Consider the following 15081-nt stretch of genomic DNA (forward strand, 5'->3'; position numbering starts at 1 on the left):
TGAGGTGGTCCCATTCTCTGCTCGGCCATATTTTTGTTTGGCCCTGAGGTTGGCCCTCTAAGCAGAGAGCCGAGGCTTCCATGTCAGGAGGCCATGGTTTGATTCCCGGCATTGCCATTCTGTGGTCACTGGCAAAACCTTCAAGCCTCGGGTTGCGGCCCCACAACTCCAGGCTCCCAGGAAGCTCAGGTGAACCTGAAACCCACTATACTAGAATAGAAGTAAAGAGATCTTGGGGAGTAAGAAAAGGCAGTCGTGCTTAGCATGTGGTGGGGCCAGAGCTCCAGACCTAACATGTGCCTGAGTCTCTGAGCTCTTAGTTAGACCCAGTCCTGTGGGGGGGGGGAGGCAGGAGGAAGGGAGGGGGAGGGGGCAGTGTCCTTGCACAGATGGAAAATGGAGAATGTCAGCTTTAGAGAGAGCAATAAAAACGCTCCCCCATCCCACCCCCACCCTCCACCCTGAGAACCTCGTCAGGCCTCAGTTTACCTATCTGTAGACTTTCCCAGGACTAATCAGCAGAGAATCTGACACCTCCCCAACCCACAGTCCAGACTAGGCAGAAACAAACCTTCAAGGCTCAGAGATTCTCAATGGGGGTGTGGAGCAAGATGTCAACCTGGGGTTAAGCCTCTCCCCCCNCCCCCCACCCCCGACCAGCTGGCCTAACCCGCCTGTGCAGACCAAGGCTGGCTTGTCTGAGAGGCCCATCAGCTCCACCCCATTGAGCTTCCCTGACCAACAATTCTGTATTTAATCAAGGGCCAAGTGGTCTGCAGAGGGCTGGAGGCAACGATAGGGTCTGGAGAGGGAGGATGGGAGAGGGGAGCCGGGTACTGGAAATGGGCCAGAGACAGCATTTTTTGGATTCTTTCAGAAAACTTTGACCCATAGCCAGGGCATTGCTTTTGCAAGACAGAATCCCCGTTGCTTTCCTCTCCTGCCTGCAGGAGAGCCTGGAAGTTACTGAGTCTTGGTTTGGTCAGAGAGAAGCAGCCTAGTTCCCAGGCAGCCTAGACTTTTCCTGCGACGCCACCCCCCTCTCCCCGCCCCCCCCCCCAGCAGATTCAGTCTCTGCTACCTGCATAGGGCCCCTGCTACCGCCCGCCATGTGACAGTTGGGCGGAGCTTTTGCCATAGGGGGCTGCTGGCCTCACCCCTGTGAGTCCAGGGGTCTGAATGCAGCCGCCAGAGAAGAGGAGGGGCCGAGGGGGGATGCTCCGATGAGCGGGGCGCGACTCCCAGCCCCCAAGATCTGCTTGGCAAACGGCAGACTGTGCCGGCTTCTCCCCAAGGGATTGGATTGGCATTTTCATGCTTTCTGTGCAGCCTCTGAGCCTGTGACAGTCTCCAACCTCCCCTCCCTACTGCTCCTGCCTCACTCATTTGTTCTCTGCGTATGCTCATTACAGGACGTCTTCAGCCGGCAGCGTTAACAAACGCTTTATTGAGACCAGAGCAAACCCTCATAAAACTCCTGGGCTTGTGAGTCCTGAAAGAGGAAACTCCCCACCCAAAGCCACCCTGTAGGGCCTCCAAAAGAGTACTCTGTCTGCTTCCCTCCCAGATCCCTGGAGCATTCTGGCGCTCAAGTCCAGCCAGGCTGTGGCTGGACCTTGTAGGCACTGGGCTTTCTGCTTACAAAGTCCTGAGGTCTTTTCAGGGACAGGAGTGTGATCCCTGCTCAGAGGCATGGAAACATGGCTCAGAGACTGGGGTGCCTGGCCAGCACCCTCTCAGCAGGCACGGGATGGATCTGGGATTAGAAAGCAAGTTCTCCTGGGCCAAGGGAGTGCCCTTTAGTTTAAGCCCATGACATTTAGGCACTGAGGCTTCCCCTGTGACTTGCTTTCCTTTCCAGCCCTGGGGAGGGCAGGTAGAAAGGGGGCTTAGGAAGGGGAAATGGAGTCTAGGGGAGGGGCTCACCTCACTAGTCTGGGGCTTCTTGTACTCTATATGCCCCACTTTCCTGCTGCCTTGAACAGTAGCCCTTATCCCAGGGACCCGGCCCCAAGATCCTCCTATCTCCCTAGCTCCGGCTGTGAACCCCCCCCCCCCCAGTCTGCCTGTCGCACTGCTCTGCTGGGGATAATTTAGGAGGCTGAGGTCAGGGGATTCGGAAGGAAGGAAGAAATGAAGGAGAGCCAAGGAGACCTCGGTGATCACCAAGGAGGGGAGAGTGGCACCTGTCAGCCACTCTCAATTTAACCAAAGACTTGGGGGGGGGGTAGAATCCAAACATAAATACTTGCTATGTTAGCCTCATTTTATTAACTAAAGGCAAGAGGAGTCTAAGGGGGTCAGGGTCCACGCCAATTCAGGGGCACCCTGACTACTTCCTCTAACCTGCCTAGAGGTTTTCTCTTCCAGTCCTCATTCGGTTTCTGCAGAAAGCCCAAGAAAAGAACATTAACCCCCAATTCTTTCAACCTCCACTCAAACCATGTGCCCATCTCCTGCTTTCTGCCCTAAAGGTTCCCACTGTCTAGCTTCCAGTTCCCTAAGATGGCAAGACTCTTCCAACCTGCTTGGTCAAGGTCAGATGCCCCCCTCCTCTTTGGGAAGATACCCCCAGGTTCAAAGAGTTAATGTCCCTTGTCTAACCACCCTACCTTATGTGAGGAAAAGGAAGCCATGACTAGAGAAACACAAGCTCACAGCCTCTGAGAGGTGGATGACAATTAATATATGCAAATTGCAAATACTAGATGACAATTACTATATGCAAATTGAGACTACCTGGACTACCCATCTAAAAATCCCAACATCTTTTCTCAGAGGTTAAAAGACTTTATTTTTATTGATTTATTTATATTTTATTTTATTTTATTAAAACATTTATATGTGTGTATACTACATGTGTGTCTGGTGTTCTTGAAGCTGCATTTAAAATCAGTGGTGAGCTGCCATATGGATACTGGGAACTGAACCTGGGTTTTCTGGAAAAACAATAAATGATCTTTACTGCTGAGTCATCTATTCAACCTCCACATTAAAAAAAACATTTATTTATTTACATTTTATTTTTAAAACATTTATTTGATTTTTGTTTTTTACATTTTTTCTTTTTTTCATATAGAGACAGAGGTGTGTGTGTGTGTGTGTGTGTGTGTGAGAGAGAGAGAGAGAGAGAGAGAGAGAGGAGATTCATGTAGTGCCCAGACAAGACAAAAGCTCTTAGTCTCTCCTTTTACCCTGTGGGGTCTAGAGATTAAATTCAAGCTGTCAGCTTGGCAGCAAGCACCTTTACCGTTTACCAAAGGAGCTATGTCAATGACTTTATTTACATTTTATTTAAGGGGGTTCTGTGGGGATCAAAGAACAACTGCAGGAGTCAAGGATCAAACTCAAGTTTGGCTGCAAGCACCTTTACCCAGTGAGCCACCTACCTGGCCCAGTAAATGTATCAGTTCACTCAGCTCCTCCTCCTTTTGAGCATCAGAATGGGAAATGGGGGGCTTCTCAGCTGAGTAAAAGGCTCTGAGCCCTTGCTGGGGAGGGGGCTAGCAGGAAAAAGGGATTGCCCCAGGGGCACTGGCAGAATCAATAACCCCCACACACTCCCATCCTCTAAGCCATCCCTGGTTAAAAGCCACTAAGTGAGGGTGTGTGTGTGTGTGTGTGTGTGTGTGTGTGTGTGCGCGCGCGTGTCTCTGTGTGTGTGTGTGTCTGTCTGTCTGTCTGTCTGCATTTGACAGTGAACATATTGGCGAGACTGTCAACCTGTGTCACTGTGAATAAAGATGGATTGGATTGTGTGTGCTTTGGTGTAATTTGTGTGTTGGGTGATTCCACGAATCTGAGACAGATTTGGGAACTGGGCATAGGTGTTGCTATCAGGTGTGTTCATGTTGGCAAGAATTAGTGCTTTTATGTTTCAGCATGATAAGGCCCAGACTGTGACTGTGGTACCTGTGAGAGGAGGAGGGGGTGGGGGGTGACGCATGATGTCGTCGGTGTTTACCAGTGGTCTCCTGTGTTTACAGGCGGGCTGCGTGGAGGGGCGGCATAGGCAGGAGGACTCTCAGTCTTTCATAGCTGGCGCTTCCCCTGCTTGGAGCAGATCGGACAGTGTTCCTGCTGCCCTGGTCTGTGACCTGTGCCCCAGGGACAGGCAGTAAGGTTTGCCTGTGCTGAAAGGTGTGTTTGGGTTGGGGGTCTGTGGGGCAAGTGCATCTGCACCTTCCCCAAACTCCACAATGGCAAGGCTCGTCGGAGGGCTTCGGCTTTTCGTGGTGGTTTTCGTGTGTGCATCTGTGATCATGTGCATCTTCCACATCTTCGTGGTATGCGTTTGGGTCCTCCTGGGCTTCTGACCCGCGCCATGTGTGCGCGGGACTCCAGCCCTAAGTGTCTTACTGTGTCTGTGAGCGTTTTTGTATTCTGAGTGCGTGCAAGGGCTTTCGCCTGGCTTGGTTCCTGAGACTTGCGCTAAGCGGGCCTGTGTGAGCGCCGCCGCCTCCGCCTCCAGCCGCGTGCTGTCCTGTGTGCGGACCGCGTGCCCATCGTGCGCAGGTACCCGTCTAGCCAAAGAGTGCGGCCGCGTGCTCGAGCCGCTTCCGGGCGCCGCGGCGCTGGGGGGCGGCCCCGCCAGGGGGTGGGTCACCGGGACTGGCCGGCGCCTGCCCCGTGCGCGCGAGGCGTGGGCGTGGGCGGGGGCCGCGGGGGGGGGACGACAGTACGAAAAGGCGGCGCGCGGGCCGCAGCGGCAGCTCCTCGGCAGCCGCACTTAGCAGCGTGCGCCCCGGTGCAACCCTGGCTTTCTTCCCGCTGGACGCCCGTGCCCCCTTCGTGGTCCGCAACCAGAAGCCCAGCGCAGCCCCCGGAGCAGCCCCTGCACCGCCTCCGCTCCCCGGACCGCGACCCAGGCCGCCCCGAGATGATCGCGACCGGAGCCCTCCTGCGCGTCCTCTTGCTCCTGCTGGCTTTCGGCCACAGCACCTATGGTGAGCCCCCCCTGGCGGCTTGGCTTGCGCCCCCTCTGGGGAAGCCTGCGATGCCCCGCCGACCACCCCACCGACCACCCCATTCTCACTGTCCCATGCGCCCCAAGTCCCGCCCGTCCCGCCTAACCCTAAGCCCCGCACTGTGCCCGCCTCATCCTCCCTGCGCCACTCTTGCGTGTTGAGCCCAATCCCGGGGTCCCAGGGTTTGTGGGAGGTGGAGGGTCCCAGCCCCTTCTAGCCCGGCAGAAGTGGCGTTCAAGAGGGGTGTCGTTGCGCGGATTGAGGAGGTATGGAAAAAGGAGACTGCGCTGGGAGGTATCCTATTTAAGAAAAACGTTCTAAGGTGCAACTTTGGGGATGTCTGTCACGGCCTATGTGCTTAGGAATAGGTCTTGGGGGCTTTGGGGGGGGTGACTTTGCAGTCGTAGTCCCCAATTTCCAACAGGAGCACAGCTGGAGCCCCTCTTGCGTGGCGTGTTTCTCTAGGTGAGGGGCTGCGACACTTCTGTCTGCAGAGGCCATCTGTCTCTGGCAGGAGAGAGTTGGCCCCTTCCCGCAGCGACCCCAACCCTCAATGCGCCAATAGTTGTGAGTGGGGGGACGGGGGCTGTCTGGGAAGGCTGAAAACTGGTTGAGTAAATGCATACAGTAGGTGTCTATTAAAGTGTCAGACTCCCTTAAGAGCGTCGGAATCTCAGAGGCCCTGCAGAGCTATTGCGCAGTTCTTTTAATGTGACCAGTGTGGGGTAGGAGAAACGTGGGAGGGAGGATTTGGTTGCCTGGTTTAACTAGGGTTAATCTTGGGGTAAAATCTAGCTGCTTCACCTGTGAGCTAGGCAGGTGGGCTTGTCTGGGCTTTCCCAGAGTCTCAAAATCTTCCCTTTAGCTCACTTTGCAAATGGGAGGCTAGACAGAATGACCAGGGGTCAAAGGCTACCTCTTCATTGTCCCTCAGTCCTACTTTTAGGGGTCTGGGGGCTCTTATTTTCTTTGGGGAGAAAGGTACCTGCTATGCACTTGGAGAATCGGGGGTGTGCTGTGCTTAGCCCATGTCTAGGGGCAGCCACAATTGTTTTTCTGGGTAGGTATCCACAGATGAGAAATGCCTAAACTGTGTGCCAGGCTGGTAGGACCCAAGAGGGTCTTTGGACTCCCTGATGAGGGTCCCCAGGACATTTGAGAGAAGATGGTCTTTGTGGTGTCCTTTAGGCCTTGTGAGGTGAATCGTGTGCTGCCCTTTTCTCTCTCTCAGGGGCTGAATGCGACCCACCCTGTGACCCCCAGTATGGATTCTGCGAGGCTGACAATGTCTGCAGGTAATGGAGGAAGCTGTTTGGGGGACCATGGTGGGGTCTGTGGAGTCTTGGAGCCAGGCTGAAAGGAGGTGGGGGTGCTTTGCCAAATAAAAACTGCGTCACAGCTTTCTTGCTTCTGCAGAAACCTGGTGGTGGAGCGGGGAGGGGGGAGGGGGAGAGAAGGAGGGGTGCAGGAGCGAGGGGATCCCAAGAGTGTCTTGCAGGGGCAAGGAGGCCACTGTAGATCACTGCACCAAAGGTGGTTTCTGTGGGGGTCTGGAAGACCCTTGTGTTCCTGCCCTTGTGTACCTTCTCTGAGTTTTCCATTCAGGTGGCTGCTGTTAATCCCAGGAGGCCTCTGGCCTGGGACTCTACAAAGACCACCAAGTATTCTCCATTCCGCAGAAGACAACTGGAATCTCCTTTGGACCCCAGCTCCCCTCATGTGTTCTACTCTCTCCCCTTTGTCCACACAGGTGCCATGTTGGCTGGGAGGGTCCCCTCTGTGACAAGTGTGTAACCGCCCCTGGCTGTGTCAATGGAGTCTGCAAGGAACCATGGCAGTGCATCTGCAAGGATGGCTGGGATGGGAAATTCTGCGAAATAGGTGGGTACTGACCTTAGCCTACCCCTCACCCCTTCTCCTTGTCCCCTCTCCCTCCCTTTCCCCCACCTTGAGCTATATTACAGAACCCCCAAGGCTCTCTATGTGTAGTATGTGATCTATAGTGATAAGCACTTCCTGCTGGGCCTCAAATGTTACACTATACTCTGTTTATTTCAGCACTGAAGGTTCCCGAACTTGGGGGTGGGGGGCCTGGGTGGGGTCGTGGGGAAACTGCCTGTTGAATAAAGATTCACAAACAAACAAAACAAAACAACATCAACAAAAACCCACCATGCTTAGGGTGGCTGGACCACGGGCTGGGGCTTTTTGCACAGGTTGCTGGACTTGGGGCGTTGGGGAGTTCTGTGTGTGCTGTGGGGAAGGTGGTTCTCAGGGTTCAAACATCAAGAAAAGGGAGCCAACAAGCAAATAGGGGCGGTGGGCTGAGTGTAAAACACAAGGGAGGATGGGATTGGGGGGGTCACTCAAGTGTTGCAAGGGGTTGGTGGTAGGGAGAGGCTGAGAAAGGGTTAAGGTGCAGATTGGTGTTATGTATTGGCGTCATTAATATATATGATCATCGTAGATTGACAGCTGCATTGTTTCAGGGCCATTCTCGTTTACTAAACCCTGTCCACAAAGCCAGGCAAACTGAAGTCCTGGGGAATAAGGGTTTATGTGCCCCCTTTGGCGATATCCCAGTAGGAACGCAGAAGGCTAGATGCCCAAGGGACTGCCCTCAACACTGGCAATGACAAATAGGGAAACCAAGGACCAAAGAAGCAAAGGGTCCCCCAAACTGTCTATCGTCTCCTCCTAAGTGGTGGTTTGGCAGGTGGAGGGAGGTCTTCCCTGCAGCTGATTCATGCTCTGGCCGTGGCTATGCAGCCCTTGCAGCAGCAGCAGCAGCAGCAGCAGCAGCAGTAGCAGCTACTTGTTTGGGGGTGCTAGGAAAAACCACTGACTAGGGTAGGCTTTTAGTCTGGATCTCTCCATTCTAAATATCCGAACCCCGAACAGCTTCCCAGACAGAATTCTTCCTCACAGATCCTTCCTCCTGCATAGCCCCTCTCCATCAGATTCATGGATGTCTGGGTGGAAATGGCGGGGGTCAAGGGTTGTCCCAGGGGGGAAATCGCCCCTGGGTAATTGCTGGCTCTCTCCCTTACTGCCTTCATGGCCACAGCTGCAGTTCAAGCAAAGAATCCCCTCGGTCCTCTTCACACAGCAGCTGATTTACCCCCCCCACCCCCCGTCTTTGGGGCGGGAGGCTTTGGGGGGAACGGGCAGGCATAGTCTGGGGATGGTGGTCGCCAGATCTTTATCTTAAATTCAAGATCCCAATCGGCAGGAGTGTAGGGGCCGGGAAGCCTGCGCCAGCTGCAGAGGTTCTTTGCACTAACGTTTTTTTGCTGGCACTATCCTGGAAAGATAAACCCTCTTTATGTTTTCTTGCATCGCACAGGGCTCCTGCAGGTTTTTCTGTTGATTGACACTTGTCTCCCCTCAGTCAGGGTGCAAGGCCCTTTGAAAAAGGGAGAGAAAAATCTCCATGTGTTGCCTTAGCACCAGGAAACCCTTTCTGGGGGCTGCCTTCACTAGCTCTCTCTCTCTCTCTGGCTAGCCCTGGCTTTCTACAGCTCAAAATTATAGCAAAGAGAGCTTTTTTTTTTTTTTTTTTTTTTTTTTTTTTTTTTTTTTTTTTTTTTTTTTTTTTTTTTTTTTGCTTTTATATGGAGGGAAACTGAGGCAGAGCGGGAAGGAGCTGAACTCTGAGGAGCAGCAGGTTGGACAGCCACAGTTTCCTTTCCTGTCCCTACAGAGGTCTCTCTCTCCTCAGTCGGAGACCCCTTTCCCCCAGCCCCTTTGTTCAGCTCATCCTGGATTGCTGAGCCTGAATAATGAAGTGGTTCTGACAGGGGGTATTAAAACACAGTGGAGATACAGCAGTGCTCATGGAAACCCGTATGGACAGGAGAGCGCTCAATAGTTCTAATTTTGCTGCCTTCAAAAGATGTAGCCTTTTTATCCCTGGACCCCCTTAGTTCAGAACCTGAGAACAGAAGGACTGCGGGTTGGGGAAGGCAGTGCTGTGGTTAAATTAGACTTCTCGTTTCCCAATGGGGATTTTGTTGGGAATGTGTGAAGGGCCTGTGGGAGCTCTGCCCTCCCCCTGAAGTGTCAGCCATTACTGGCTCCCAGGCTTGGAGACCCTTCCCCTAAATGTGAGAAGCAGATGTGGCAGGGGAGACAGGCCTCAGGGCATCTTAGCTGTTTTGTGGAGGAACAGAGGCCTCTGTAATGAAGGTTGTGTCGCCCCACTATTAGGGTGCCAGGAGAGGGTCTAGCTGCTTCTCTGGCCTTGGCTCTCTCACTAGTGACCTTCCTAACCCTCAGCACTTCAGATCTTTGCATAGAGTCACTGCACCCTCTTACTATAAACTCCACTTGGAAATCACTAGCCGGGCCACTTAGGGCTCGATATCACACTGGCTTCTGGAAAGAAAAGCTAAACACTGGCTTACCCCCCCCCCCATTTCCCAGATATTCGGGCTTGTACCTCAACCCCCTGCGCCAACAATGGAACTTGCGTGGACCTCGAGAAAGGCCAGTACGAATGCTCCTGCACCCCTGGGTTCTCTGGAAAGGACTGCCAGCACAAGGCTGGGCCCTGCGTGATCAATGGGTAAATATTCCGACCTCACTCTAAGAGTCTTGCCTCTCCCCCCACCCCCAGGACCCTTCCGGCCTAACCCAGAGGACCTGCAATCTGCTGAAATATGTGCTCCCGCAATCCGTGCCCCCTCCAGTCCACTCTGACTGGGTGGGGGGCTTATATAGGAATGTGTCATTTCCATAATTTAAAAAAAAAATGGTCCTGAAGGCGATTTCATATTCTCCTGACGTCCCCGGGCACCAATGCCGGTGAATGACAGCTGATTGAAATGGGGGTGGAGGTGCCAAGCTGGATAATTTTCGAAAGGCAACATAATAAGAGATCAGAGTTCAGCAGGGCCAGGCTGTGAAACCCGCTTACCATATTGTAGGGGGCAGTTTAGGGCATTTCAATTGGATTTTCTGGAACGTCTAAGGAGATTGGAGGAGATGCGGGAGCACAAGTATTTAGCTAGCCTTAATGGGAAAGAGGCTCTTGGGGGGGGGAGGTGGCAGATCTGTTCAAGATCCAGGGATCTGCTGAAGTTTTGAACAGTCAGGAACATAGGGGTCTAAAGATCTGTATTTAGAAGGGACATTGAAGGTAGTGACCATTGAACTCTACTGCTGTTTACTGGGAAAGGAAAAACACAGAGCGAGACCTTTCAATCTGTTTGGTGCTAACAGACTTGAACTAGTCTGTCAAAATAGAGCCCAGGGGCCCTCAGGATGTTTTCAGAGCCCAAGTTACTCTGCAGCCCTTGGCCCGAAGCTGCAATGCTCATTCCTAGTGTTGGGGTGGGGGTGTTCTTTTCCCGGAGTTTTGGCATTTATCAGATGACAAAGGGCTAGCTCGTTTAAAAGCACTTACATTAAATGCTGCATGTGCTCCCCTTTGAGCAAACAGCTTCAGTTTGCAAGCTGCACTTGGGTGAATAGACCACTATTAAACAGCTCACCACAGACACCACTCCCGCCAGCATAGATACAACCCGTATTTCTTTCACTGAGAGTCCCCCAAGGGTTCCCCTCACAATAGATGGCTGGGCCCACTCCACTAGAAATAAAGACGATCAGGGGTGGGGTAGGATGGGGTGGGGGACACAGACTGGACCCCTAATTAACAGTAGACCTCCCCTGGAGAGCCCAGGAACTGTGCCCCTTACTCTCCTCATCTGAGGGATGAGCCCATTGAAAGATCTTGCTCAAAAGTGTTACTAATGCTGCCTCTCCCAGCCTCAGTTTCCCCATCTGACTAGTGACTTACAATCTGTGATCTGGCCTGAGAGACTAAGAGGTGGGAGAGGGCACGGGAGAGGACGTGGGAGGTTGGTTCTGTTCCCACTGCTCTGTCCTAGCCCAGCCCCCGAGGGCTCTTTACCATGTCTTTGTGTTACAGCTCTCCCTGCCAGCACGGAGGCGCCTGCGTGGATGATGAGGGCCAGGCCTCGCATGCTTCCTGCCTGTGCCCCCCTGGCTTCTCAGGCAACTTCTGTGAGATCGTAGCCCCAACCAACAGCTGTACCCCTAACCCATGCGAGAACGATGGCGTCTGCACCGACATCGGGGGTGACTTCCGTTGCCGCTGCCCAGCTGGATTCGTCGACAAGACCTGCAGCCGCCCGGTGAGCAACTGCGCCAGTGGCCCGTGCCTGAACGGGGGCACCTGCCTCCAGCACACCCAGGTGAGCTTCGAGTGTCTGTGCAAGCCCCCGTTCATGGGTCCCACGTGCGCGAAGAAGCGCGGGGCTAGCCCCGTGCAGGTCACCCACCTACCCAGCGGCTACGGGCTCACCTACCGCTTGACCCCCGGGGTGCACGAGCTGCCTGTTCAGCAGCCCGAGCAACACATCCTGAAGGTGTCCATGAAAGAGCTCAACAAGAGTACCCCTCTCCTCACCGAGGGACAGGCCATCTGCTTCACCATCCTGGGCGTGCTCACCAGCCTGGTGGTGCTGGGCACCGTGGCCATCGTCTTTCTCAACAAGTGCGAAACCTGGGTGTCCAACCTGCGCTACAATCACATGCTTCGCAAGAAGAAGAACCTGCTGTTGCAGTATAACAGCGGAGAGGAGCTGGCGGTCAATATCATCTTCCCGGAGAAGATCGACATGACCACCTTCAACAAGGAGGCTGGTGATGAGGAGATCTAAGCAGCGTTCCCCACCCCCNCCCCCACCCCGAGCCCCTCACCCCACCCCCCAAGCCCTTCTCTATTACCGGGGTTCCTTAGAGCTCTCTACGCAGTCTGCGCTTTTTGTGGTGGAGTTTGCTCTATTGTGTGGAATCTAGTGAACGCTATGCTTACATATATTGTCTTGTGTTGCTGTGTGCCATGCTACCACGCTATCTAAGAACCCCTTCCTCCCTATTAATGCATGAATGAATAATAATAAGAATTTCATCTCTAAATGAGTTAAAGAAATAAGTATGTTATTCTAAACTCTTATCAACTATCAAATATAAAATATCAAAAAGACCAAAAAAAAACATGGTAACAGAACCAGGACTTGGTGCTGAGGTCCCTCTCCTGGGGGGGATGTCAGCCACCAGGTCCTCGTGAAACCATAAGAGTGTTGTGCTTGACCACTCACTGTGAAAAGGGCTAAACTCTTTCGTTCGTTAATTCTCACGCACACTCACATCAAGTCTCACACCGCAACCCTTAAATCTTTCCGATTGATTGTGACTCTGCAGTGTGTAGTGGCTGTGTGCCAGGCAGAGAGAGACCCCAGGTTGGCTTCTGGCAGAGAGGTTGGGACCCAGTCCCAACCCAGCTGTGCACTCGCTGTGTGACCCTTGGCGAGATCCCCCACCTCCAACCCTGGGCCACTTCCCCACCCCTCCCCATAAGGGAGGGGTGTAGACACCCAAACACCAAAGTCCTCTCTAGCTCCCAAATTCAGAATTAGGAACGAGGGATATATACCAAAACACTTCTTGACTCCAAGAGTAGGATCTGATGGAGACTTGGTCTCATCCTGGGATCCGAAAGGTTTTGGCCTATCCTGGCTGTACACTTGATATTGAGGTCGATCCCAATAGCGTTTCTCAAAATGGGGAGCCTCCTGACTCATGCCCAGTTTGGGAAAAATTGGCCCCTTTAGGTCAAAATGTGCCATTTGGTGTTGCCTCTTGAGCAACCCATTCCCCACCCCAGCCCAAGACTCCACCTCATGCCCCTCAGACCCCACCCCATATCTGCCCCTCACCCTGATGTAGAGTAGAGATGTGCTTTCAGACTTCAGTGTACCTCGAACCGCAAGTGCCCCCCCCTGGCAGAATCTGAGTGAGCAATGCAGCCCCCCACCAAGGTTTGCACAGGCTTTAGTGCACACTATGGCTTGTGGGGTGTTTCCTTGTTCTGTGGCAAAAGTGGGAAAGCAGCTGTCCACAGCCATGGATGTACCTTTGTGTGGCTGAGGTTAGGACCCTCAGACTCCCAAACACCTAGCCAGCTTCTTAAGTAGAATTTTGACTTATTTTTAAAAAGAGCATCTATCTTTTTTTGCAAAACAAACAAAACAAAAAAACAAACAAAAAAAAAAGTAGAAAGAAATGGGAGAGAGCCCTGTGTAGCTTCCAGGCTCTTGTTTGGGGTCTGGGTGCTACACGGTCCTTGGTTCCCCGTTAGGAATATTTTGCTTCTTAGATTATTTGGGTAGGAACCTATGCTCTAAGCTTTAAGTGTGAGCCGTGTTTACCTTGCTCTGAGTACTTGCTTGCAAGTCATTGTCACCGTTGCTGTTCGAATCATGATCACAGCACACACTTCATGGTCATCAGCCATTGGTCATACGCGTCTCCGTTGTCACACATTATCGACCCAATCACCCCTCCAACCTCTACCCCCGGTTCATTTCACCCAAAGCCCTGACTCAAAGAATCTCTCCCCAGCCATTGGTCATTCATTACCTTCAGCCCAAGCCCCTTCCAGTTCCACCCTGAAATCCCACCCCATTTGGCCCCAGCCTCATCCTGATGAGGGTGTGTCCCAGCTCCCCAAATCTCCACCACCTCCCATATCCCTGCCTCCTAGCCCCTTTTCCCCTGGTTCCCTCCCTCCCTCCCTCCAGGCCCCTCCCCTGCCTCAATAGTCCCGCCCTGAGGCAAACCAGGACCATCACAATCACCTCATTATCCCATCTCATTTTGAGTTCATTTTAAGAAATAAAATCTAAAAAAATTAAAAAAAAATAATTATTGACATATGCCAGGTGGGTTTCTGACCTTCCTGGCCGCTCAGCGTGAGACCTTGACCGAGTCTGCAAATGATTCTGTTCCTCAGTTTCCCCAATTTGGAATTCTACAATTGGACAAAACATCCTATTTCTCCACTCCACTTTTTTTTTATTTTTGATCTCTGTGTTGTGGAGAGCAGCCGTGTCTCTGTGTCTCTCATGACAAAGGGGGCCCGACTGTTCTCCTAGCAACTCCTCATCCATCCAAAAGATTCATCATCCACCATTCATCCAGTCAGGGAGTGTTTCCAAGCACCTGCAGAGTGTAAGGCAGTGAGTGTTCTTGGAGCTGTGGGATGTGCAGGCTGAGGGGCATAGTCTGGGAAGGGGAGTAGACATGCATGCCCCCAGGAAGCCAAGCACAGGGCAGGCAAAACCCCCAAACACTGTGGAAACCGGATGGTCCAGAGCAGGTGCCTCCCTCAGAGTGCCACCACTTCACCTCTCAACGTGACCAAAGATCAAGAAACCAACATCAATGAGGCCACCCCGTCAAAATTCCACGGCGTCCACCCATGCAACAGGAGCAGCATTTGCAGTCTCACGGTGGTCTTCACGTCCGCAGAAAGGGTCCATCTGCGACCTCAGGATCTCTGCTGAGAGCATCAGATCTCTGGCTGCCCATACACATCTCCTGTGTTTGGTGTAGTGCAGTGTATGCAACGGGTGGTGAAGCTAAAAGACAGCTGTCTGGGACATTTTCAAACTAATCTGACCCCAAATTAAAAGTGGTGATAATTCTGTAACCAAAATGTCAATGAAATGTCCACCAGGGCGCTCTTTCTAGCTTCCCCCATTCTTTTTTTTTGGCAGGCAAGTCCAGACGCAATGCAAAAAGAAACAACAACCTTGTTTATTGTTAAATAAAGGAACAAGGGCTTTACTTGTGTTTGCTATTCACTTATGATTCGCCAGTTACACCAGCCCCACCTGTGATGGCCTTCAACATAGGCCAGGAATATTGGGACCTCCGTCGAGGACCAGGTCCAACTCTTTAGATGTGGCCTGGTGCCACAGGGTTAAAAGGGTGGGGGTCTTGAAACCTCAGCATTTCCTAATCACAGGAGGCCTGAGACCACCAGGAGTTGGGGGACCTTGTCCGTATCTTGCTCCCTGAGCATGGCAGCCCATGGGAGGTGGGGATGGGTCTGGGACAATGGGGGGACATGAACAGGGTCCCTAGGGAATCCACACATGAGCAAGAAGCTCTTCCTGCTCATTCGCTTGCCAAGTTTGGGCCCAGTGCTCTGTGTGCTCTTCCCTGGCCTTTCTGGGGTTAGTAGAGGGTTGATGCTAAGGTGAGAGAGAGCAGAGGTTAAGGATGCCCAACAAGGGCA

The 15081-nt window shown here is 52.8% G+C and overlaps 1 protein-coding gene across 4 annotated transcripts; it reads left to right on the forward strand.

The window, feature by feature from the left end:
- The first annotated feature begins 4043 nt into the window (after positions 1–4043).
- On the forward strand, positions 4044–14627 carry Dlk1 (delta like non-canonical Notch ligand 1). 4 transcript variants are annotated; one of them, XM_021201888.1, is made up of 6 exons: positions 4044–4515; positions 4807–4946; positions 6199–6262; positions 6718–6848; positions 9393–9534; positions 10903–14627. In XM_021201888.1, the coding sequence occupies exons 2-6, from the start codon at positions 4880–4882 to the stop codon at positions 11654–11656; spliced, it is 1158 nt and encodes a 385-aa protein (XP_021057547.1). In that variant the 5' UTR covers positions 4044–4515; positions 4807–4879; the 3' UTR covers positions 11657–14627. The 4 variants fall into 4 exon arrangements, with proteins under 4 accessions (XP_021057547.1, XP_021057549.1, XP_029396967.1 ...); XM_021201890.1 differs by lacking the exon at positions 4044–4515 and having other exon boundaries at positions 4678–4946; positions 10903–11188; positions 11408–14627; XM_029541107.1 differs by lacking the exon at positions 4044–4515 and having other exon boundaries at positions 4678–4946; positions 10903–11188; positions 11414–11674.
- Positions 14628–15081: the final 454 nt, after the last annotated feature.

This window comes from Mus pahari, chromosome 7, assembly GCF_900095145.1.
Source record: "Mus pahari chromosome 7, PAHARI_EIJ_v1.1, whole genome shotgun sequence".
Taxonomy (NCBI): Eukaryota; Metazoa; Chordata; class Mammalia; order Rodentia; family Muridae; genus Mus; species Mus pahari.

Bases quoted from the DNA above. Each gene is read 5' to 3' on its own strand.
- Dlk1 (XM_021201888.1), top strand. From the start codon at position 4,880: ATGATCGCGACCGGAGCCCTCCTGCGCGTCCTCTTGCTCCTGCTGGCT. The intron at 4,947-6,198 runs GTGAGCCCCCCC...TCTCTCTCTCAG, and splicing joins TTTCGGCCACAGCACCTATG to GGGCTGAATGCGACCCACCC. The intron at 9,535-10,902 runs GTAAATATTCCG...TTTGTGTTACAG, and splicing joins GGGCCCTGCGTGATCAATGG to CTCTCCCTGCCAGCACGGAG.